This window comes from Harpia harpyja, chromosome 4 (genome assembly GCF_026419915.1).
Source record: "Harpia harpyja isolate bHarHar1 chromosome 4, bHarHar1 primary haplotype, whole genome shotgun sequence".
Taxonomy (NCBI): Eukaryota; Metazoa; Chordata; class Aves; order Accipitriformes; family Accipitridae; genus Harpia; species Harpia harpyja.
The window spans coordinates 5,599,872-5,624,403 of NC_068943.1; the positions used below are offsets into that span (position 1 = coordinate 5,599,872).

At 39.6% G+C, this 24,532-nt stretch overlaps 1 protein-coding gene across 1 annotated transcript in view; it reads right to left on the bottom strand.

Annotated features, from left to right (window-relative positions):
- Positions 1-24,230, bottom strand: part of IPO5 (importin 5) — a 45,356-nt gene extending 21,126 nt beyond the window's left edge. The window contains exons 1-10 of the mRNA XM_052785750.1: positions 24,051-24,230; positions 19,205-19,285; positions 13,077-13,269; positions 12,480-12,582; positions 12,135-12,231; positions 10,904-11,008; positions 7,459-7,581; positions 7,251-7,371; positions 3,547-3,634; positions 296-402 (exon numbers count right to left, since the gene is read on the bottom strand). Of these exons, the coding sequence (XP_052641710.1) occupies positions 296-402; positions 3,547-3,634; positions 7,251-7,371; positions 7,459-7,581; positions 10,904-11,008; positions 12,135-12,231; positions 12,480-12,582; positions 13,077-13,269; positions 19,205-19,285; positions 24,051-24,143 (1,111 nt within the window). The 5' untranslated portion in view covers positions 24,144-24,230. The remainder of the gene's footprint in view (positions 1-295; positions 403-3,546; positions 3,635-7,250; positions 7,372-7,458; positions 7,582-10,903; positions 11,009-12,134; positions 12,232-12,479; positions 12,583-13,076; positions 13,270-19,204; positions 19,286-24,050) is intronic.
- Positions 24,231-24,532: the final 302 nt, after the last annotated feature.

Here is a 24,532-nt window from a genome sequence, read left to right on the forward strand (position 1 = left end):
ATTTAATTCACAGACTGTGAGTTTTAAAAAAAATGTACTGTTTTGTTTTTGACATCTCTGTTCAGCTGTCCATGTTCCAGAAAAATGTTGTAATGCAACCGTATATAAGTTTAACAAATCGCAGTCTAAGAAGAGGTATAAACTTCCAAGTTCACAGCATTTACAGTTTTTGCTGCTGAAATCGAAAGTGGAAGCGTATAAAAATATATCAAGTAGCTAAACATGAAGATTTAAGAGGTATCAAAGTTCCTGGAAAGGATAGAATTGTAAGAAAAAGAAAATGCAGTTTACTTACGATTCTGAAGCATTTGCATTATGTGTTCTTTAATCATAGGTAAAACAAGTTTTCCTCCAAGGCCACATGCCATCCTGTCCAGTGCACTCTCACCAGCAACTGCATTGCTAAATATCAGTTACAGAAATATCAGTGGTTTGATATAGACAATAAAACAAACAGTCCAACAGGGCACAGAAGTGCCTTTTCCTGCAGTTCTAGTCTTCAAACTTTTGCTATCTGAATACACACGAGCCTCCATAAGTAAATAAAGCATACCCAAATCTAAAAGCACACACACACCAGTCACAAAATAATTATTTACCCCCCCCATCTAAACATTGTTTGTAGCCCACTGATTAAGTCTAGTACCAAAGAAACTTGGGCCTTACTAGCACTGAAGGTATAGACTGAACTTCGCAACAATTACACGTACCCAGAAAGCTGAAACTAAATTTGCAATGAATTAAGCAATAATACTGGCCATCATCTTTTTGTCATGAGAACATAAACCAGTTCAGACTTGCTATGAACCAGGTGAACCAGCAGAATTCAAGCTTTGGCACAGAAAAGACCCTTCCTGCATGGCTACAGTACCAGTACTTTAGTAGCATGTTCTCTTGCCAATGGCTCAGGCAGAAAACATCCAGTCCAGGTGAGGAATTTGTGACTCTCAGCCAGTTCCAGAACTGAGAATAGCCAAACATTATCTGTGTAAAGTGACTTGTTCCACCCAATAGAATTATTCCCTACAGAAAAGCAAGCAAGTTTCCAGGACACAGATAACTACTGTACGGTCTGGGTATAACTAGCACTGTAATAACTCAAGGTTATTACAGTCCATCCTAGACACCCATGCTGATGGAAAAGCTGAGTAATGATTCAGAAAGGGATGAATCTCCCTCTTCTTTCAAGTATCAGTCAGCTGGGTCAGAAATAGAGATCTTCAAACTATTACGCTTGAATCCCCAAGTCTCATTACAAACCACAAACAGTCTAGACACTCACATGAACAAAGGTGTTTGCGCAAAGGTATTGACAATATTGTATTTGTTCTTCAGATTAGTCATGTTCAAATAAACAGACATATCACCAGGAGGACAACAGAGCATGGGCACACAGGTTTAGATTGGAGCACACTCACTGAAGTTAATGGCAGCTTTCGTCTGAAATTACGTTCTTTGAGCTGTTTCCTCCCACCATTAATTCATACATTCAGTTTGAGGAAATACAGATAGTCTGAGAAAAATGAACACACACCTCCCTGCAATGTTTCAAGGCTTTTGCCAGGAAAAGAGGAAGTTGGATTAACCTTTTCCTCCTTCAGAATTTCACTGCTCTATGAAGTCAGAGCAACAAAAAAATGGAAATGCTGAAATATTCCCTGCTGCTTTTGTGTAGGCTGACTCACATCCCCCTTAGTCAGATCCGAACACACCCTAACTAGGCTACAGCCTGATGATCATTAGCCTGTTTCTTGGACTGCACAGAAATTCCAGTCTTCTTATGAAGCTACAAACACTCAAGCACCAGAAGAGGTTAGCATGCGCATCAGCTAATGAACAACTCTCCACAAAGGTGAACTTCAGTGGTGGGAAACACATAGTAACATGAATGAACCTGCTAAAAGAAAAAACTAACCCCCCACACACAATCACCAGAGACTAGGTGATGTGCAGTATTTTGTGTCTAAGCCTCAAGCTCTATTACTTCCAGAGCCAAAGGAGCTATGTTTCTCCTTTAGACTAAGGTTGCCAAGCGTAACTTGTTTTCTGATCTTTGCTCACTCTCCTTGCAACTTGTAACAAAAAAAGGCAGCTAACTTGTGTTTAGAAGAACAAAGTTACTCTGGTGACAATAAAGAGAAATTGGCATGCCTCAAGCGGATGATTCAGAGTACTTAAGCTGCCTAAAGCAGGCCATCTGAATAAACTTCCACACCCTGAAAGGCTTGATGAGGATTTGAACTTTAATATTCTATTTCCCCTTGAAATTTAGCTGAATGAAAAAGATTCAAATACTCAACAAACCTGAATGCAGTAGTGTCTGACAGCTCTACCTGTATGGCAAAATTTCAAAGTTGAGGAAATGAAACAGGTTAAAAGGGTCTGGTCTACCATGCAAGAAGGGGAAGAAAGGACAGCTTACTTTCAATTCCATAATCAAGGGGAACAAAAAAAAGTATTCCAAGTGAAGCAGAGATTGAACGGGTTCTTCCATAAATTCCTATGCATCGGTTTTGCAACTGTCTTTACATGCCTGATATCTAGTAGAAGTCGCTATACAGTTCCATGGTAAATCAACATCTCTTCTATTGCCTATCTTCCTATGAAGATCTCAGAGTGTTCTGTGACAAATTGCTTTGAAACACTAATTACATCTGAGTTTTGAAGGAGACGCCAGATGTGGCAAAAAGTGTCTAGACTGGTAAAGGAACATCTTTACAGAAGTATGGAGACAGCTATCTCCTACATATATTTCTGCTTTCTTCTACTGCTTTCTAACTGTATCTGGACAAGAGCAGATGTAACAGGATGCTGTAGACAAACCACTGTCATTCCAGTGAAAAGTTGGAGCAAGCTACAAAGCACAGAGGAATAAGTAAATCAGAAAGACTGGACATCTTTAGTAGATCCTTCTTGCCTAAGACACAACAAGACAGGCTTCTGCTAGCCACACAAAGAGTTTTAAAATAATAGCAAAATCCTAGTATTTGTGAGCTAGATGAAATCCAGCAAGGAATTCCAGTATGCATTCCGATGTACTTTCAAAGGTAGGCAGCTTTTTTCTTTAACACCACCTTTTCAAGGGCATTGATACAGAAAAATATGAAGAGATTGGTTGTAGATGATTAAACAAGTCAGTATCCTTCAGCTTCGGTTCCAGCTAACTTCAGGATAAGCCCTCAATTTAAAGGGTTAGGAAGCACTGACTTCTGAACTAGGTAACATAAATGACAGAAGAAACAAAGTTTAAAACGTTAAAACAGTGCAAAACAACAGACAAGAGGACATGCAACTTGTAGAAGTAAATTACAGCAATACATGAATACTGAAAGAATCTACTTACTTGCTGAACAGTACCTAAATAACCTATATGTAAACTGTCCGAAAACAGTCATATATACTGCTTATGACCGAGGGAACAAAATTAGAAGAATTATTTGGGTAAAGAAAAAGTAATGCACTGCAGTCATTTGCATCCTGCACTTAAAATTTGCCTTCAGCCACACAGTCTCGATAATATATTGAAACAACTAGTTTCATAATTACCTGTCAAAATCATCATCTTCAAGCTCATCTGCATTTGCCCAATCTTCATCTTCTTCCAAGTCAACCATCATTGCTAACATTTGAGGAACTGAAAAACATAAGTTTTAAACTCAGGTTGCTTTCTTAAAATAGATTCTCAAATAACAAGCATAAAATTTAAGTTCTCTCCTTTAAAAAAAAAAAATGACTGGAGAAAAATAACTTTTCTTCCAGTAGCAGATAGCCAAGTCTGTCAAACTGCATCAGCCAATAATTCAGAATAGATTTTGAGAGAAGTATTTTCAGAACATTCAAATAGAAAGCAAAAAAAAGTTGAGTGTACTTCTTACCAAGACTCATAGTGCAATGCAAGATTTTTTTTAATCATGAAGATTGTAAAAAGTAAATTCCTTAATAAAGTCTAAGTTCCTTGAAAGAGTTAAAAATAGGATTATATGCTTTAAGAACTCAGATATATTTCATTCATTTTGCTGAAACTCTGACATCATCCTTTGAACATTTACTGATGAAAGAGACTATATTCATTACGGAAGAATAAAACTCAACTCTCAGTTTTACTAACATGATAAATTTTGTTAACTATATGTACAGTGGTCACTTAGCGTAAAGCTTTACTCTTACAATAAGGTTTAGAACTTGAGGTTTTTCCCCACTTAATGTAAATTTTTGGTTTGTATCATGAAAATATCTTGCACATAATAATCCACCAGTTTTCTACTTCTACCTCTGTAGACTGATTCTGTCTGCTCTTCTCAGTACAAATCTTTATAGAGGCTATTACACAATCTTTATCATAACGTTTAACTACTATGCAATAAGCAACACCTATTCTTCTGAGTGGTTCTCACAGGAGGAAGGAGTGCAATGGTTTGTCTGTTGTAAGCTTGCCTGCTCCTGTGCACTTCAGAAGCCCAAGGGGTGAAAAGTATACCTTGCACTTTCAGAGCAAAGCAAGGTGCTCTTATGTATTCTTTACTTTGTATTACACTAACCGCTCAGGGCGGTCGTTTGAATTCAACATCATTTATGCAAAAAAGCTTCACTTCGCCCTGGAAACAAAAGTTTTCACTCAAATACTCAACCGTTGAGCTTTAAGAATCTTTTTGGGACAGTCTACTACACAACTTGAAGACAGGCATCATAGTTAACTGTCCTTTACAGCAACCTACCTCAAAAACTAGTAGGCATACAGTAGCCCATGCTGCTGATGAGATTTACTGCAACTGATTAGGTATACTGCAATTGGTGAATTTTATAATATGCTTACACTACTGTGATCTACATTAGAGGCACAACCCTAAGCAAACTCACTTCACCATACATCTGGACAGATGAGAAACTTCTCATCAACTGATGACAGAAGAAAATATTGCTCACTGACAGCGTTGTGGGGCAAGTATCAAGAAAAGATCAAATTATGGATTGATTTACTTGATGTGGCTACATATCTTCAGCCAGAGATTATATCATGGCTGCAAAAACCTTCAGAGAGCTTTTATATACGTATCAAGATAACTTAATGGACACTATGAACTCTCCAGCATGATGCCCATGTCAGAATTCTATAGTCACTGAAAAGAATTTCCTCATAAAAAAGTATTATAGCCCAGAAGATTTTCAGACAGACACTCATAAGCACACACATGAAAACGATGTATCGTCACACCTCTGAAATACGGAAGTCAACCATCATCTGCCACAAATGCTACAAGGTTCCAAAAACTGATGTCATAGTGTTAGTTGCTACTAACAAGCAAGGCTGAGAACAAACTATCAACCAAAGCTGTCTAGCCATCATTATATCTAGAACCTGCAAGAGCTTGTAAACATGTTGTTTCTTTGGATGTTTAATATGAATGCAGTTGCCAGCAAGTACAGTTTCACAAAGAATTTTTTTTAAATGTAGAGTTGTGCATTAAAGTTTCAACATTGTCCCAACAAGTCCTCAAAATTTAATTATTGCCAATATATAGACTGTTTACAAACAAGTTAAGGATGTGCCCACTAAGCCTGCTTCTTGTCAGAACATGCCATGACTCTCCATTTTCTGGAGACTGAGCAAAACTACAGCCAAAGATAGGCTGCAGCTCTAATTTCTAGAAGAGCAATAAAACACTCTGATATCTTGAATACTGAGCTCAGGCAGGGAAGTCTGAACCCAAATGGAATTCCTGAACAGATAACTGGTACACAGGACTTACTCCTAAATCAGCATCATGTTCAGTAAAACCAGCATAAGATGACAGTTTTGCCTAAGGCCCAGTTCTAGTTGTGAGGATCAAGTGATCTAGCAACTTTTTAGTTGAATGAAAACAGAAAGCCTTTTAAACTAAGGCACAAAACCAAGAAAAAAGCAATCCTTTTTGGCTACCTTTTTATCATCCTCTGAACATAACTGCTTTACTAGCTCTGCAAAATAAATGTCTTTCACCTTACTGACTCACTAATATTAAGAGCAATTTTACAATAGGTTGCAAACCAAAGGCATTTCATTCCCACATGGTGCCTTATCTTAATACAGTATCTTAATACAAATATTTCATTCCTGAACAGCAACTAGCAAACCAAAGTAATACATTCTAAAGAGATATGAGGTACTTCTCCACTATGCTGCCTGACCAGATAAGAAGCTTGTAATGATTTGGGAGACAGCAAGTGTCAAGCGTTAATATTCCCAACAAGCTACAGGATAGAATGAAAACACAGCATTCTAAACATTTTCAAATTTCAAAATATATTCTGAAAGAATCTGTTCTTTAAAGAACTATTCTACAAGTAAACAAAACCTCTAGTCAATAGTTTAAACACTTAAGCCAACCAGATCCTGTTTACAACATTTTCCAGAAATTTCACGATTATTTTAGTGACGTGTATATACGCAATTTCCCCAGCCCAAGCACATAAGTCAAAAAAAGTTGCCTTTTAACACATTGTCTTTATACAAGTTCCAGAAAACAAGCAAGAATCTAGACAAATACAAGTGTGACAGGGAAGGAAACAAATCCTTCCAAAAAGCAGGCTACACTGCTGTGTCAGTGCCGTGATCTACTCACAAAAAGGGTTTAAAAGGCAGAGAAATACCAGTGTGTACAGCATTGCTGCTGGGGCTGTCCAGAAGACGGTTATTTTTAGTATCTCAAATAATAATGCATGATTGAAAAAGCGTGTCTCCAAAGAAGTAACAATCTGCATGTTAAATAGGCTAATTAGACTATCTCTAAGTATTTATATAAGCATTTGATTTTTAATTCACAGCTTTAACTCAATACCAAAGCTCAACATGCATGCTGAATTCCTTCAGTCTTCAGTTGCCAGCACCACAGAGTTTCTGGCCTACATACCAAACTTCAAACGTAGAACTTCAGAACTAAATGCATCTTTTTTTTTTTTTTTTTTTACAGTACAAATTTCCAAAACCAGCAGAAAAGCATTAAAGTAGTATTTTCCTTGGAAACACCTAATGAAGAGTCTACTGTGTTTTTAGTCAAATTGCTGGTGGCTGCATAAGCACAGATTAATTTATGAAGAGCCACAATAAGAAGGGGTTTTCTCCGTAAGAAAATTCAATTCAGTGTCACCTGAAGTTATCAGCACCAGCAAATTTTGAGTTAGACATGGTTTTGCCACTGACCACCTGCAAAGTCAGTTTAACACTGTAAAGGAAGACAAATTGTTTCAACAAAGAAAATGAGTCAAATACTTACTGGCTTGTGCAACAATATTTGTATGCCTCCTCAGCATAGCAGCAGCAGTTTCTGACAAGGTCACAATTACTTCAAGCGCCAACTGACGCTGCATGTTACTGAGACTGGCATCTGCACACAACTACAATCCAGAAGAGTGGTTAGAATGGTTAGAACAGAAGTTTTCGGGTTGAAAGAGTGATTTTTTTAAAAAAATTCCTAGCTTTACCTTCAGACTTAGTTGCAACGTAGGTTCTAAATGTGGTCGTAAATACTTGGGAACAGAATCTGCAATTTCTACAAGGGACTTCAGAACAGAATCATCATTTTGGTAGCAGGAATCATTGACAGCCTATAAAGAGATAAGATGAAGATAAGATTAAATAAAAACAAACAATACTATGAATGGGACCACTGTTATAGAAGAAATTTGATTAACTGTATTCTTGTTTCTCTGAATAGTCTCGTTTAGCACGAGTGGCTTCACATTAGTAGCTAAAGTAGTTGAAGCCTTAGGCTGCAAGAACTGACCAAGTAAACTTTTTGATAAAACTAATGTTAGCTGAATCCAGCAGATACAGGCAGAATGAAGATAAGGACCAAGGAGGCAATTCCAAGAGAATGAAGTTACTTCAGAAGAAGGCCAGCCCAGCAACAATGAAAACCTGTAAGAAATCAAGAGACCACTGACCAGAATTAAGTGATAGGACTTGGGGATTGGGTGATGGGTGGTATAGGTATAATTGAGAAGCATCAATTGGGGTAGGGGTCCCTCTCCGGAGGCACCCAGCTCAAACTGTAACCTGAGAACTAATAAAAGACTAATTGGAAGCCTTCACTGGGACTTTGCATTTTCAGTGGGATCCTAGGGTTGGACCCTGCTACGGTGGCCAGCGTGCATAAATCCATAACAACTACAAAGAGATAATATGCGGGGTCCAAAACTACAAGTAAGTTATGGTTCACAATGTTATGTGCCATCAATTTTGACCATTATTAGTTTAAATCTAACACAGTAGACAGACACACTCAGAAAGAATTAAGGTCACACATCAGAGGTGCCAACATGCAAAAACACACACTATGTTTTGACAAGCACAACTAACTTCAAAATCCATTTTAAATAAAGAAAAACTCCTCAAAGTAACTCTGCCCAAGAGAAGAAAAATGAGCCTAACTCCTTTTTTTCCCCCCTGTCACATGAGAACAGCTTTGAATAGCTTACGCTTACAAACACCAGGAATCTCAAGATTAAATAATGTATTTTTTTCCAGACAACTCTGGAGAGCCACTGAATCAAAGCAGAACTTTCAGCCTTCAGTTACAGGACACAGGAAAGAGAAAAAGAAATCAAGCTTTTTGGAAGTATCTTTCCTAACCCATAGCTACATTCTGAAAAGTAATTTAAAACTTACTTTTAACTGATCAGGTTGATACTTTAGTACCAAAAGAGCACACAGTTATTCAATGGTGTTAAAACTCTTCTAGAAGTAGGACACAAAAACCCAAACGTCCAAAGAAAAAAGTCTTTAAACATACTTTTGGGGTTTTGAAAGGAATTTTCATTAGCAAAGTATTTGATGTCTTCCTAATGTAGATACTTTTTTTAAAGTGAATAGTTAGGTGGTTTTTTTAATACTTAAGTCTAGAAATCCAACACTTTTAATAATGCCACTCAAACAGCCCACACTTTCAACATAGAAGCAGCATTTTCTAGTATCAAAAATGTTCGGGGGTAAAAAAAAAATAAATCTATCTTGGTTAAGGCCTTTTGGACTAATAGTTACCATTTGTCCTCTGTTTCTGGCAAAGGATAATGTAATATTTACTGGAAGTTTCTGTAAAACTCTGTATTTTATACCCATTGCAACTTTGACAGTTTTTTAAAGCAAGACTAGGTTTCTGAAGAAGTTCAAAGTGCACAGTGAGCCCTAAAAGGCAGAGGCACTTTTCTGTAGTATCAAACACCAACAACCACAGAATTCAGTTGAAGTTCCAGCTGCTTTTACCTCCACTGCAAGATAAATCTCTTGGATATAAGTTTCAACTATTAGGTCTGAAAGTTCAACTTCCAGCATCACCATTATAGATATTGCACTAAAAGGACTGAATTGCTAAGTCAGAATTTTATTTTTAGCTTTTTTACCACACCAATATTTCAACAAAATGAACTTCAACAGCAACAAAAAAAGCATCCAACTGTCTCCAAAGGTCACTCACGACTATTCTAACACATCCCATCTCCTATTTATAAACTCAGATCTTCATATCCATCTTGTGTTACCACAGCCAGAAAATCTAGTCCTTCTCGCAATAAGTACTTTAAAAAGACAGATTTCATAGCATAGTTCTGTGCTCTATATTTGCAAAATAAAGCTTGAAAATGCAAGCCAAGTGCATGTGTTTTTACAGCCTGAAACAGTAGCATTGAAACTTATATCACACAAAGTGGGCTATTAGTCTGAAGTCTGAAACCAGCATACTATTTAATTGCCAAACATCAAGACGAATGGCATGCCCACCCCAAATCCTGCCTCACTCCCACTCATACGGTACTCAGTAGCCAAGGTCCTCTCAGCCAGTTACAATTTTTGAACAATACAATTGCTACTGCCGAAGTCACAGACAGGGACTAACCACCAAATAGTGACCTCAATATCAAAATACTTATCTTGTACACACTAGAGCCCATTTTCAAATTCAGTTGATTTTAATAAATTCCTCTCAGTTTCCATTTAAGATCAAACGGAATTCCATCAGTTGCAGAAGCCAGTAAACTTGGCACAATTTTTCTTCAGCTTGCCACAAAGTACACACATACAAGGTTTATAGCTTATACTGTCAACAGGAACTTGCTATACTGACTGTAGCAAGAAGTCAGTCTTTAACCTAAATTTAGCCTAATTTAAAATCACCAAAAGTTCACTACCACTTATCACAGGTACTTAGTTATTTCCACTTTTTCTTGATATAGAAAGGGAACTGTACTGTCATCCTTCAGAGCTCAAACCATTTCTATCTCTGGTTTTGTTTACAATAGGCTTCCCCCCAGAAGTAAACAACCTTATATTAGAATTCCAACTTTTGCTCAAATTTATCCATCCTAAAAGAGATCTAATCTAGCCTCAGAAATTATATGAATCTTAAAAAGGCATTTTGTTTGCAAGTTCCTAATTTATCAAACAATAAAGATCATTTGTCCAGACTGTTGTTCTTACTCTGACAATCTTTGTTCAGAATAATTCTATGCTCTCCTCTAAACTGAAGAGATACAGGATATCATGGGTCAATGAATTTCCCAATTACTGATTACTTGAAATCTCAGGGTAGCCCATACCTAAAGTATATTTCAATAGCATGGTTAATTAAAAAGCTGTATGATTTTCAGTTAAATACAAAGAATTTTAACTCATTTGTCTAGGTAACACTATATAAATCAATCAGCATTGAACTATTTTCCTTAAAACCCTGTCAATTAGCTTGTGTTTACAAAATTCCTTATCAGTTTCCACTGTATCTTGCTGGTGACTGATGTCAGGCTAACTAAGATATAGTTAATCCAGGTCTCAGCAAAAATTCATATGCTATACAAATTTGCAGACCAATAATTTATGTTCGGATACAGTCACTACAGACAGTAATGGCACATTAAGTGTTACTTGTGTGTTTCTTACCTGCAAGATTCCAGGCAGCAAGTCTGCAAAATGTTTAAGAAGGGGAAGATTGTGCTCATTAGCAAGCACAAATGCAGCTGCAGCTCTAGCAGACAGAGTCTTGATCTAGAAGACAGGCAAGATTGGACAAAGAAATATGAAGAACTGGTAATGAAACATGCCTTTGTTTTCTTTTAACATTAGGCCTATTATGAGACTACATTTTATATTACCAATTCCCTTTTACATTTCCCAATAGATATAGCAATTAGTTTTTAACATGGGATTTTACATCTTACTTCAAATTAAGGTAAAGCAATAATGAAGATCTCCAGCATCTAGGCCCTCCATGACACAAAAAAAGTTTATCATATTACAAGGTGGCAAGTATTCCCTAGTCTTGTTTTTGTTTGGTTTTTGTTTTGGTGTTATGGGTTGGTTTTTTTTTTTAAAGAAAGAAAGAAGAAAAAAACCCTATTGTTTTCAACTTCCATCCCTATTTCAAATGTGTATGCAAGTGTCAAAGTCCCATTTTTCAAAAAGCACGATCTAAGAGTTTAAAACATGGTTCTTTAAAGGCATGACTTGTGGTACTTTAGAAAATGTTACTCAGTTGACTTTGAAAGGTCAGAAAAAGTAATCCATGGGGGAAGCAGCAAACTGAACCCATATACCACAGCAGGGTTTCCTATCCTTGCCCAGCATTTTCCACAAGAGAAACATTTTCAAAGTACAATTCTCTGCACAAATCAATATATCTGAAGTCTTCCAGAAAAGCAAGGCTTGTTAACATGCCCTTACAGCAAAGCATGCACAAACAGTTCAAGGAGCTGTCACATATTCAGAGTTTTGAGACATACTGTGTACAAATACTATGTATCTATACTGTTAAACACAAAGGCCAGAAAGAGAGCTTAACAAGGAGTTTCTGCCCCCTCATGCTCTTGGCCAAAACCCCTGGCTCCATTCTGGGCCACTACAACTAGGTTTCTCCAAGCATAACTACTAGTGAAGAGTCTGGGCCTAAGCAGTACAGATATGAGCCAGCTAGTCAGCTTTAGGACCATGAAAAGGTTTGACCCTTCTGTTTTGCAGCAGGCATAGTCAAAACTCCAGATGTACATCAGGTTCAGGTAATGCAATTCTCTGGTTGGAATCTATGGTTTAACCTTTATGTTCAAGACTACTACACAAAGTTTCTATGCTCAGGACATATTAAACAAACAAAGAAACAAGAACATAAAGGTCTTACTGATGGATGCTCTTGATCTTGCATACACTGAACCAGCATTCTCTTAATGACCTCCAAATAGTGTTGCTGCTGATTCCCAAAAATCCCAGGAAAATTCCTAAGGATAAGAAAAGAAAAAACATTAATAAAATTTTACACAGTTTAACCTTAACTATTATTTTAAACATATCCATTGTTTAAGCTACAGATTGTAACTGTACATGTAAGAGTTAAGTAAACCACAATACAACAGAATAAATGAAATATATATGATTGCTTGTTAATTAAGTTGTGACAGTTTTTCTTACATTTTTACATACATGATTTGGCTAACCTGCAAAAATGTAGCAAACTCCGAAAGCTTACCAGAAAATATGTAGAGCAGCCTCACGCAGTCCCACGTTCTGAGAGCTGACAGAGTCAAACAAGAATTTCAGAACTTCTGGCCACTGGTTGTTGCCATCTTCGTCTAGATTAAATGCAACAAAGTTTTAGGTTAAGCAAACTTAAGAGTGGTTAGATCTCAATTGTGCAGGGCAGCCAGTCATCACTACTAAAATTAATTTCAAAAAAACTGATCTGGAGATGTGTCACAGTGTAAAATATGGCTGAAGTGTTAAATCTAAAGGCATTCAGGAACAGAAGATGATCTCTATTTACTGCTGTATAACAGCACTCAACTGATGCAGATGTTCAGCATAACATTCTTGAGAATTTAAACAAAATCAGATTTCTAAACCTTAATACAATCTCACCTGAACTCAAGCAATTTAAAAAGCAGAGTTAAGGAATCTTATTTTTATCTGACCAAGGATAATGTAAACAAATACTATGTTTTATTTTAAACCATGAAATCAGTACATGATGTGCAAACATCTGCACAAGACTAGAGAACAAGAGATAAAAATACAACTACTATCAATACATAAATATTTTACCACAACATCAGCTTATATAAAGTACCTATTAAGTTCCTGGCCAATTCAGCAACAATGTCACAGATTTTTTTCCTCATACTGGACTGCGTTTCCAACTGAATAATCAACAGCAATCCACTTTTGATAGAGGTCTGATCATCAGGTGAAAGAGCTGGATAAACTTCTTCAAAAGCAGAAGACAAAAGACGTCGTAGAAGGACAGCTGCCATTTGTCTAGCCTATTGAATAAGAAAGTAAGTATGTTGAAGTGTTTCGATATGATAATCATGCTCTTCGGACGAAAGATGACTGACATCATGCTTCCAAATGTTTTCACTGTGTAGACTTGTCTGGTGAATGGAATACCTCTCAAGCAACAGATGACAATTATGATAGTAAGTAAAAACATAGTAAAGAAACATCAGCTTACAACCATGTTTCTGACAATTACAGCTCTTCAAAGAAATAAACATGAAACCCACTGAGGTATTCAGTTTTTTTCTAGAGCTGAACCTTGGACATATTTTGTGGCAAGTTAAGGACTTTGCTGCATTATTGAAAGATGTTTAAAGCATGTCTTCTTTCTATTTTAAATGGCCCGCTGAGGTAACTATAATCTAGATAGGTGTTTTTTGATTAACAAGTAACTTAATGGGACAACTTTGTCAGACAATTAACCCGTAAACCCTCCTTCACTTTCTCAAAGAACAAAACTCCTAAAGATTCAGGAACCCAGAGTTAGATTTTGGCAAATAAAACTCTACTCTGAACAAAAAAACCCCAAAACAAACCCAAAGCTTTCAGCCTTTTGCAGACCTATGATGAAACGTTTTTCTTTAAATTTGAATTTGAGCATAAGAACTGCAATACCACATATTACAATCTTCTATGCTTCCTGCTTGCATGCAGCAATTCTACAACAGTATCGTTTACATATCTTCATTTATTTACAATTATCCAAGAACTAGAAGCAAAAAACCTGGCTGAGTAATTAAAAATGAATAGAGCAACACAGGCAGTAAAGGCAAGAAGACACATGAAGCACTCTGAATAACTTAATAAATAGGATGTTCACTAACCAGTGTTTCTAGGAGGACAAACAGTAATTAAAAAACCACCCCCCAAACTTCTAAAGTTTAACATGTGTAACAAAACTTTACACATGTTAAATCCTCACAAAAAAGTAATCCAATGCAACATACACCCAATTTCTTCCCTAAGATACTCTTATTTAATGTGTACTTGAATGAAAAACAGTTTCACTTATAACAGCCTTTGGAACTCAAAAATGTTCCATGAGCAGGAGAACTAACAAGTCCGATTTCCAAAAGATCTCTCAACTATATTGCTACAGCGTAACCTATAGATGAGAAACACAAACCACTGCAAAGTCTCAACTTCTAAGGTACCCTGTAAAAATCAGGTATTGCTAGAACATCACCCAAGATACTATTACTGTTATGTTCTGCAGTCTCCAGACCCACTGTGCCTTTTTCCAGTCTATCCATCCCTCTTCAATACAGCTAAAGAGCAGTGCACACAAAGTGTCTCCACACTAACAGAAGGGAAGGACTAGAATTGGACCTTACTCTAGATAATTCCTTATTCTCCTCCTCCTCAACAGCTCCAATGTGGACCAAAGCCACCACGTATGTAGGATTAGTAGATATTCCCTAGTAGATCTAAGGAAGACAGAAGGTGAATAAAGCAGGTAACAGTGCCCACCCATACTGTAGCTCCCATCATAAGCCAAGGTTCTCTAGCAACAGGTCGTCACATGGGAAACATGAGTTAGGAAGGAAAAAGATTCTCTCCCCACTGCCTCTGGGAATCCCACTAACAATGTGTCCAAAAACTTCAATGGCACCACAATATAATGGTATCTTTCCTTCTCCCACCCTTAGAAGCACCAATATTGTGAAAGATTAAATTTCTCCTCATTAGTATGGTGAACTTACATAAGAGAAGCCTTGACTGGGGAGCAAGTTTGCTGGGACTAAACAAGGCACAGACTCTGATGCAATGTCTTCCCTTACTCAGGGCATCATGTTTCTCTGCATATTCTCTGACATCTGATAATGACTGAACTCACATTATATGCGTTCCTTTCCTGAAGTAATAATAATAGGTGGCCAGATAGGGAATAGAGCTTGTTTTCATAAAGCATGTAGTCTCAAAGATAAGAATTTCCACCTCTGAAGAATTTAGTTTTAAAATATTAGAAGAATGACAAACACAGACTGATTGCAAACTAAAAACACAAGTAACAAGGCATACAGAAAGACACAAGATCAGCACTACATGAATTAGCTCCTGGTTATTGTTACTAGCTTAGAAAAAAATTCCCAAATTCCCTAAAGCAAATTCAAATGTTTGAAGGAGTGACAAAGCAGCAATTAACTTCTAATAATAAATGGCATATTTTCCTCAGCAGATATCCACCTATATATGAAAATTACCATTGTCAATTTAATTATGACGAACATGGCTAGATTAAGGGCAGCTCTGGGGCTGTTTCTCCTGCTTTAAGGAAGTACGTATTTTTCACACACACTAAAGGCGCTTTTATATTTAAGTGTTACAAGATATGTACCCAAACAAGCATTTTAAAATCCTGCAACTTAGCGGCTATAGCTTTTAACAAGAACAGGAACAATATAAAGTGTATATCCCCAAAAAACTTCCATCTACCAATGAAGCATAAAAAAGCAGAACTCTCTCCTAGCATTGGATTCTTCTGCATGTCTAAATTACCGAGGTGCTCACATACAATTGGAATGTCAAAGGTATTAACATAAAAAGTAGTTCATAATACTCAAATTTCAACACTACTTCTTATTAATAGAATTTACAGTGTTTTAAAAATATTCTAGGATTTTATAGATGATGGAACAAAGGCACAAGAAGAAAACCAACTTGCTGAGCAGGGCAGCAGAAGAATTATTAACAGAAATCTGGGATACCATGTTCTCCAGTGGCATTCAAAGTATCCAGGTAATCCCAAACATTTTGTAAGAAAAAGACTGACCATCTTGCGTAGCACAGTCACAGTGATTTTTACTTTTGTTTTACTGTTCCTTTTAAGTCCTCAAGGAGTAAAACATGCATGGATGGAAGCAATCAATATTTAGGACACAGTCCAAAGATGGACTTGCACAACCTCATTCAGGGATCCGGCCCCATGTGGAATTCAAAGCGCTCAGTGCCCAAGGTCCGCATACAACTCCAAGGCAGAACTGTGGTGTATCAGAAGTCCATGGGCTGCCTGCCTTCCCCTCCAAATGCTGAACAGGAAGCTGTCCACAGCAGTAGTTTTCAGGCTAAGAAATGCAACCCCTTCATGTGACAATATGGAGAGGGGGAAGGGAAAGGTCAGAGCCCTCTAAGAGGGCTGCAAGTACAGCAGAAACACAGTTTTACACAGCATTTGTTATTGTATTTCACAGGGCTTGAAATTAGTCAACTGTAAATTAGGACACAAGTGAAAATGCCAATCTAGAGTTAACCAGGAAGAAAACAAATGCAGGAGAAAATGCAGAGCTTCTGCTCCTCTCTAAGATTTAGGTGGTAAATCAAAACTGCAAAGGAACAGCCTCTTAACACCTGAGACACATCCTGAGAATAAAATCACCAAATAAACTGTGAATATATACCACCTTTCTGTTCAACCCTTTAAAATGCAGTTGCGTAGGAAGAAGTAGAGTCCTAACTTCATAACAGGGAGCCTTAATGTTCAGAAAGTTGGAGACCGGGCTTCAAGCCCCTCCTCAGCCTGAGGGGTACAAACTTGCGTATCATCTGGCACAGAAGTGTTCTAACTGCTAAGTCAGATGCTTCCCTCCACTTCTGTGAACAGTGTTACTCTGCTATCAGGAAAGTATGAAATGAGAACAGAGGGAAAAGGTGATTATTTCCACAGTTTAGGCATTTGGTCAGGAGAAAACCTGCTATACAGTTAGTTTTTAAAAAGAGTTATTTCTGATCTAGCTTAATGGTTTTTTCCATGTCAAATGCAAGGGGTCCTGGGAGCAGGATCTGAATCCCTGTTTCTCCATTTAAATGCCAAAACTACTAGGTTGCAGAGTCAGGATTTCTCCAACTGCTGTCCAAATAGTCCTACGAATCTTGTATTCTCTACAACACGGCAGCCCAGCTCCTGCAAACAGGATGGAGTATTTTCTTCAGCCTAGTTTTCCTGGTAGGTGGTAAAGCAATACAGGGGCTTCAGGATGAAGAGGGATCTGAACCCTGCTTTCCCATAGCCTGGGCAAGGGATCTTTAAAGTTCTAAGGCTTCTTCCAGCAGCCTGTGTTCAGTGGTGCCAGTACTTTCAGTGCACTCAGAGGACATTTACCAGGCCCAAAGCCCTTGTCCCCTGGTGACATATACGCTATTCTGCCCAACATTTGGATCTACATAAAACATACACAGACACAAAATGCCTAGCTGTTGATACCAGCACCACACTGAACACACACAGAATGCTTCCCTGCGCGTTTATATGCAACATTTAGATCAAGCATGGGGATGACTTCACTTAGGCTCTAATTAGGCTACTATGTATTTGGATTTACAGGGAAGAGAGGTTGTGCACAGGTTTTATTAATCAGGATTTTTTCAGTCCAGCACCTAATCTCTACTTAAGTTATGAGCTAACATTTAAACCTTTCTTTGATTTATCCATTGGTGGAGTTAAATGACAAGTTATTATACAAATGTTAACCTCTGATGTCTCTGGTAAGAGTAACTTCTGCAGATGAAAAGTTTGTTTGCACTTAAGTAAGCTGGAAGCCAAGTCCTTGGCAAGATTCTGAACAGCTTTAGACTGGGCTATTTCTTTAGCCAAAGTAAAGGGAATAAAATCAGTAAATACATGGCACAAGTATTTATTTACACAAGCATCACTTCGTAGTTGTCAACTTGGACTTCTCAAATGTATTCAAAACAGAAGCATGTGCAATGCTGCTATGACTTCTAGGGCATAGTATTATCTGATTATTCTGATTATTATATATGATGTTCTCATGAAAAAGGGACAGCGGAAGATCTTATTTTTCATGGCAATTTAAATACAGGAGAGACTGCTCTACAGCTTTCTATCTTTTGAAACTTCTCAGAGGGGCAGGAGGGAAAACTACACAGCTCTTATGCAACCAGTTGCTAGAGTAATATTGAAGGATTCTGTCAGAAGAACACTGCTTTGTAAGTAGATAAGCATCAGTATTAGTAAGCTGATACTTACTGAGCATTAGAAAGCACAAATAGCATCTACCTCTAAATTGAATACAATGTACCAGATCATTACCCAGAAACAGCACACTTATACTCTCCTTATAATAGTGTTCAGAAATTCTACATGCTACATCCTTTCATTGTTCAGTAAAACTCTTTTTTTTTCCCCCAAATTTAAAGTCAAATGTTTTTACTTTAAGTGACACTTAAGTTTGTAATATCTTGAAAGCTTAGTAGTTCTTCACTCTGCGTATCCAAGTGAATAAGAGTTTTACCAATAAGTACTATACCTGATTGCTGAAGTGTTCCAGCCTTTACAAAACTAAGGAATAACTAAAAGGCACTCTTACTGTATGCCCACGGAATAACTTTATATAGTGCTTAGACTGCCTCCATTCATTCTATAACACTGCTAGATGCCTTAATGAGCATATCCTCCCCAAATGGGACAAAATACAAAAGCCTTCCGAATAAAACACACAAAACAACTGCTACATTATCTCCCTCCAATTTTGATTTGAGAAGCACAAGAAGTTTCAGATGATACATAAGTTTAACACATGTAGGCACAGGACTCCAAAATGGAAAGCATTTCTCAGCTGTAACTTGAATGAACATCACAGTATATATTAGTTACACATTTTCAGGAAAGAACCCCATCATTAAGCAAAACACACAACCAGAAAACAATGGAGGTCTAAGCAGTCACTTATGAAACACTACTTTTGAAACTAAATATCCTACATCAAAAAGTCTCAGCTAGTGAACTTGACATGCAACAAACTAGATGAGTGGTCCCTCTACAAATGTGCATGCAGTAAATTAGGATTCAGTTAATGCCCCACTTGTTCATTTATCCCAAAATGACCAGCACTGATTTCTTGCCCCCCTTCTCCAAGTTCCCTTGAAAATCTGCAGAATTCAAAGATTATTGAGACGTACCTCCTCAGCAGCAGCGGTATTCCTGATTGCTTGTAAGAGGAATGTGATCTTAGATTGACCTGGTATATTCTCATACGTCTCCTGCATAAAAAGGGATACAGCTTATTGTAAACAATTACTAGAAAGGATGTGTTAAGCATTAATATGAACTGACTTTCCTTTTAAAATAACTTCATTATCCACCCCATTAATAGAAAATAACATAGCAAAAACCCTAAACCTATCAAAATAAAAATTTCTGACCTATTTTAAAATAATGGGTGAAGTCTTAGTTACCTAATAAGACCTGCCCTATTGGAATGATCTACATATGCATTACTGGCCACTTAAGAGATGAGTTAAGAAATAACATAAATGGAACACATACCCTCCTGGAAATACAATATTACGGAACACGTACCCTCTCGGGAATCCATCATAGCTTCTATCACATCAAAGGATTAAGAATTTTGGAAGCCTGAGACTGAACTATGACCAACAGGTTAATAACCACTGACAAATGTATAGTCCAAAAATTTGTTCCGTTCTTTTTCTGAACCTTTTTACAGCCTTTACAATGTCAAGTGGCAGTCACACATCTCAACTACATGTTTTGAATAAGTACTTTTAATTTTGAAACTTCTGCCTGAATTTCAGAAAGAGAGACTATTTAGTCTCCCCCTTAGGGAAACCCTCTTAATAAAACGGGAAGTTTAATGAGAAGTTCAGTTACGTTGTCTTACACACTTCTGGCGTGCAGTTCATTCACTATGTTTTTTTAAACTAGATTGTTACGTAGAAGCTAGAGCGAGCACACAACAAAATAGCTTTTGCTATCTAGAACATAGTATACATGAGCATTTTAAAACTATAAATGCTTGTTTCTAATATACCAAACCTATGTAGGTAGGGGCACGGGAATTACAAGCTGAAGAGCAACCACTTAAAACATTCAGAAATAGTTCCTACACTTACTAACTCCGAAAGAGTTATTTTTCACGGACACAATCTTGAAGATAAATTACTCCACCCTTTCCAAATATTCACTATGCCATCCTGAACTCAAGGAACAAGCCTACTATACAAAGCCCAGGTTCGTTTCAATCAGTGCCCTGCCTGCCTACTTCCCATTCTTACCACTGCAGCAGCTCCTTCTAATATTCTAGTAGATTTACACACCTTGACAGTATACCTGCTATTTTCAATAAAGTAGTTTCCCCATCACACATTTAATATTAGACATCATCTCCCTCCACTTTCTGTACCTGCCTCCTAGTAAGCCTCGTTCACAGAGTCAATTCTTACTTCATATTCTCTCTAGTTGCTAATATATGCTCACAGTCAATGAGACTCTGAATCCCCAATGAATCCCTGCATTTAATCTAATCATTTCACGGAGTCTGCAAAATTAAATGAGGTTTAGGGTCAGAATAGAAAGTCTTCTCAGATTAATCATTTCCACGAGTGTATATATTTATATTGCACTATTATCTACAACTATAAAGACAAATACAGAAACAAGAAGGTTCCCTAAACACAGGCCCAGCATGGACCTGAAGCTATGCCTTCATGGACAGCCGAAGCACTGTAAAAGCTGGCTTCCCTCATGCCAATTCTGATAATAATGAAATTCTGAGTTGTTTAAACTCACTAGAAATGGCAGCAACCTATCCAGTCGTCCACTGACGTAATTTTGTCACTTCAGTAAACCGGATTCAGAGGATGCTAAAGAGCACCAGGGGCAAGGCAGGCAAAAGGAACATATGGCCAAAGCCAGAACCTTCCCCCAGTGCTGGTGCGTGGAACCAGCAACGTAGTCCTCCATCTTACTACCAGCCTTGGCTACACCCTAACTATGTACCTGGATCCTGCTACATCTTCACAGCATTCCTTTAGTTCATGATTAGTTCCCCAACTACCTTACCCAGAGGTACAATTTTCTCACGCAGCTTGACTAACTTCCAGAATACACGCAAGCAAATATCTATTATCAACACTTAGTACTCGTGTTCTTCCAAACCTGAGAAATGTATTTTTAAAAAGAGCATAAAATCACCAAAAGAAAGTAAAGTTTCTCTATCAGAAAACAAACACACAAATAAGAGAAAGACAGGCTTTTATAGTCAACAGACAACATTCCAGTAATTTTTAATGGGAGATAAAATGAATGAACCAGGTTTCAGCAAACTGGTCAGAATAAGTTATGAGCGTGCTAGCACATACATAGATCCATATACATAAATACTTGAATAAAAATAGGTTTTAGGTGATTAGACTTTCCTCCCCTAGACTTTCCTCCCTCCGCCTTCTGGTTTTTTACAGCTTTCACTACACCCTCACCCAAACAGGGTATGACTGACTCTACATCTCCATCAAGTCTAGCCTTCAACATAGCATCTCTCATCCTAATCTCAATGGCCAGACCTATTAGAAGTAACCCAAGTCTGTCTCCTTCAGTTCCCAGTCTATCCATTTCTCATTCTCACTGGTTTTCACTGGACACAAATGAAAACCTGCTATTCAATTTACCTGTAGTTATGCGAATCCCTACAGTATTCAATATTGACTTCCAACAGTATGTACACTTTAAAAAACTGATTGGACTATGCAGATGTTTAAGATCAAATATGAGTCCTGTATGATTTTAGTAAGCAGATATTCTAAAGGCTATGCAATACTTTCATCTGAAGAAATCTTACTTCAAGAAACAAATGCAAAAAAAAAAAAAGTCAATCTAGCTCTCTCTGTAGAGAGACAGATTTGTGTTTCTAGGTACAAGTTCACTAACCCACCATGAAGACGACCGAGCTGGGTTCTTCACAGCCGTGCATGGTAGAAGAATGAGAGACAACAGGCATAAATTGAAAAAAGGAGGTTCAGACTGGACAGAGGTTCAGACCTCTTTGCTCGAATGAGAAGAGTCAAGCAGGAGCGCGTTGCTCAGAGAGCCTGTGCAGTCTCCGTTCTTGGAAGTTTTCAAGACTCAACGGGACAAAGCCCTGAGTGACCTGGTCTGACCTGACAGCTGACACTGCTTTGAGCAGGAGATTGCACTACAGACCTCCCGAGGACCCTTCCACTCTGAATAATCCTGAACCATAAAAATACTTGCAATACAGCTTGGAAATATGCAGAAACCAATGCCAGATTCAGTGCAGGTAAAGAAGCAAAAGTTATACTACTCACTTGTATTTGTATACGAAACAAATGGACTCGAAAAGCTTGGTAATCTATCGCAACAATTAAGGTTTCTTATTCTGATTGACCATGGTGCCTATGTATCTATGAAGATTAAAAAAAACCTCCAACTCGGTTCCGAGCAAGTTTCTGACAGAATATGCCAGTTGTAAGAATCTAAGTTTCAGGCTTTTTTTTCCAAGAATGTTTTATTTCACAGGCATTATGACACAGCTGTCCAGTAAATTTGCTTTGTTACAATTTTAATAAAGTTCAAAAAGTTATGAGAAATGTTCTTGTGTTACATGCAGGCAGTTGAGAAGAGAAAGAAATCCAGCTCCCAGGGAATGGCCTCTATTCCAGTTCTATGTTCAGGAATGTGGGAATAATTCTTGCTGCTTCTCTAGAAAGCGTTTGCAGTAATCAATACTGAACTTTGCTAGCTTTCTAAAAATGCATGCCTCCCCTCCTTCTCATCCCCAAATTACATTTTGGGAATTTTCACTGCAGCATCAGTAACAATAATACTTTTTATTCTTCGCCAAACAATGCGCTGAACTCTGCTGACCGCTGAAGTGATGAGAGCGATAAAAGACCCGATGCAGCCATGCAGTGGGAATTCATGCTAAACCTAGACGCTAGTATTTGATTCAATGGGAGAGATTCCCCACTAGGCTTGACAATGGAGTCTTAAGCATGACAGAGAGAAAGAATTAATGTGGCTTAGCCATCACAAAGAATTTTAGCTGAAATAACACATCCGAAAAGTTTTTGCTGATAGCAGAGAAACTCAGTATATTGAAAATGCTTCTTTTAGGAAAATATTTCTTAGCTGACGAGCCACTTGAATAGGCGGCCCGTTCCGAAGTTAAAAACCAAACTACAGTGTGGCAACACAGGAGGACCTCGGCGGGCCGGGTGGGTGTCTGCGGCCCCGCTCCTGCCCCAGCACAGGCGGCACGGCCCCTCTGCCAGAGCCGCTTCGGGAGCGCAGGGACGAGGATACAAGTGCACGATCGCGCCCCTCCGAGCTCCGTACCCACGGAGGGCAGTCACTCCCCCCCCCATCCCCGTTCCCCGCTCCCCAGCCAGCGAGCACCGGTCCCGCCACCCGCCGCCGCCGCCTTGGCCTCCTCTCCCCTCCCCTCCGGAGCCGGGGCCGCGCTCCGTCACGCCGGCCAGCCCGGGCGGAGCCAGCCCAGGCCCCGTCTCGCCGTGGACAACGGGGAGAAACAGACCTCGGGGGTGTGGGAGGGTCCACACCGGACCCGGCGGGCGCGGGTGGCGGCGGGGGTGGGGGGGGAGCGGACACGAGGCGGACACGCAGGGCCGCCGGGGCGGGGCGGGAGCGAGACCCTTCGCGCCCCCTCAGGCGCAGGGGCCAGCGGCCGGAGCCCTCGCTCTCGCCAACGGCCGGAGCGGCCCCCCCCCCCCCCGCGCCTCACCGGGGACAACGGTCCCGACCGCCCACCCGCGGAGAGCCGGCGCTGCGACGTGGGGGGGGGAAGAAGGCCCGGGCCGCCCCGGCAGCAGCCGGGTGCCGCTGCTCACACGTGGGGCTCGGCCGAGCCCCGCCGCCGCCTCCCTGCCCTCCCTCACCCTCACCCCCCCCCCCCCCGCCCCGGCAAGGTCCGGGAGGTCTGACAGGCCGGCTTGGCGCCCAGGGTCCGGGGCGAGGCGGACCCGTTACCTCGGCCTGCTTGCGGACCGCATTGTCTGGGCTGAGCAGGTTGCCCAGGAGAAGGTAGAACTGCTGCTGCTCCTGCTCCGCCGTCGCCGCCATTGCTGCGAAAGGGAAAGAGAGCGAGGCCGGCCGGGCGGGGACAGGGAGGCGGGGAGGGGGAAAGCCGGCCTCGCCGCCAGCGGAGGGAGAGGGGGCGGAGCCACAGCCGCCGCCGCCGCCGCGCTCTGCTCCCGGCTCCCCCCTGGGGCCGGCCGCGCCAGCCGCCCTCTCGAGCGCTCCCATTGGCTGCGGCGGACGGGACCTCGCCTTCGATTGGCCTGCCTTCTCTGTGACGTTCTGGCGACTCAGGGCGAGGCGGGGAGGGCGACCGAAACAACCGTCCCCGAATTGGGGATTTGTCTCCTCTTGTCTCATTGGTGCGGCCTCCGGGCCGGAGGGCGGGAGGCAGAGGCGGGGAGACTCCCCGGAGGGCACTTTCATTGGCGGGC